The sequence below is a fragment of the Olea europaea genome, unplaced genomic scaffold (genome assembly GCF_002742605.1).
Source record: "Olea europaea var. sylvestris unplaced genomic scaffold, O_europaea_v1 scaffold29779, whole genome shotgun sequence".
Taxonomy (NCBI): domain Eukaryota; kingdom Viridiplantae; phylum Streptophyta; class Magnoliopsida; order Lamiales; family Oleaceae; genus Olea; species Olea europaea.
Genome location: NW_019248411.1, coordinates 1 through 1,377, shown reverse-complemented (window position 1 = coordinate 1,377; position 1,377 = coordinate 1). Strand labels below are relative to the sequence as shown.

General features: G+C 39.3%; 1 protein-coding gene across 1 annotated transcript; it reads right to left on the bottom strand.

The window, feature by feature from the left end:
- Positions 1–323: 323 nt before the first annotated feature.
- On the bottom strand, positions 324–1,366 carry LOC111384694 (probable protein phosphatase 2C 27). Its single transcript, XM_023009012.1, has one exon. It carries the CDS (start codon positions 1,126–1,128, stop codon positions 574–576), a length of 555 nt encoding a protein of 184 aa, XP_022864780.1. The 5' UTR covers positions 1,129–1,366; the 3' UTR covers positions 324–573.
- Between the last annotated feature and the right edge of the window lie 11 nt (positions 1,367–1,377).

Below are 1,377 nucleotides of genomic sequence, written 5' to 3'. Positions count from 1 at the left end.
CCAAGTTAGCTACAGAATGTCAACACACCTGTAAAGCACGACACTTTTAACCAAACTAGTTACTAAGTAGGTAACAAATTGCTGCCTTCGGTCACTACGTAAATGACCCAATTACCTCCAAAGCTAGGAGAGAAATCTACAATACCCCTTATTTGGTTAAAAAAAAAAAAAGCATATAATTCAAATATCTCCCTCTCAAACACCTATTTCTTTTTTTTTTTTCCCCTCCAATTTGAGCATCAAAACTAATGAGTTTATGAAGTAAAAATCATAACTAGGTGCGTAAAATTTGTTGATCAAATTTCTATCATCAACAGTGAAAAAGGAAAAATCTTGCGCAAATCTGAAATTCAGTAATTGTTAAGAGTAAAAGATTTATGTTGGACTATGGAATGGTTTCTAAAATTCTGTACATGAGTAGAAAACATTCTACACCAGCTCAAGGTCTACATATTTTGTTCATCCAATTGATACAATACCACCTCACTTAAATATACATGATTCAAAAGTTACAAATTGCAAAATATGAGACCACTGGATGGAAACTACTGAAAAGGACCCTTTTCTATCCTTTCACGAGTTACTTTCCATTGCACCTTTAAGAAGATTCAACCCTTCAGCCGATATACTCCTCCTTACCCGACTCTGTGGTATTTCTATACGAGATGGAGGATCAAGCGAGAAACAAATTATAATAACAGTTAAATTGTCGCATGTATTGCGCTTCAGCGCTTCCCGAACCAGCTCTCTTGAGCATCTTTCTGGATCATTGTGCAGCATCAATTCTTTCCTAGCCATCGTGACTGCAAACTGACTGCTCATAACATCCCAAAGCCCATCACAGCCCATAATCAAGAACTCATCATCTTCGGTTAACACTGTTTCTTGCAACTCAGGCTCCGAACTTAATGGACAAGCAGAGCCTTTAGGGCCCTTCATGTGCCAGTCTCCAAGGGCACGTGCTACAGATAGTTGGCCGTTAAGATAACCATCATATATGGCTCCACCAAGTTTTTCTATCCGAAGTCTTTCAGACATGCAATTAGGTTTGTGATCTTTAGATAGCTCGATTGCTCTACCCCGTTTCCCTAGCACAGCTCGACAGTCGCCTGCATTGGCGACTACCATTGTTCTACAGATTATACAATCATGTTATGCATCATCCAGTATGAGTTATTACAGAAGACACATCAGACGAAGTAAAGAGGTTCCACTGAGCCACATTTAAGGTCCTAACTACCCAAAATTACCATTACTCACTCATAGTAATCCCTATTACCCATGAACTTCCTCATCTTGATAGAATACTTTCCAAAACCAAATCAAGACGTGACATTACCTCAACAAAAAGGGAAAAAAGGGGGGGGGGGGGGGGGG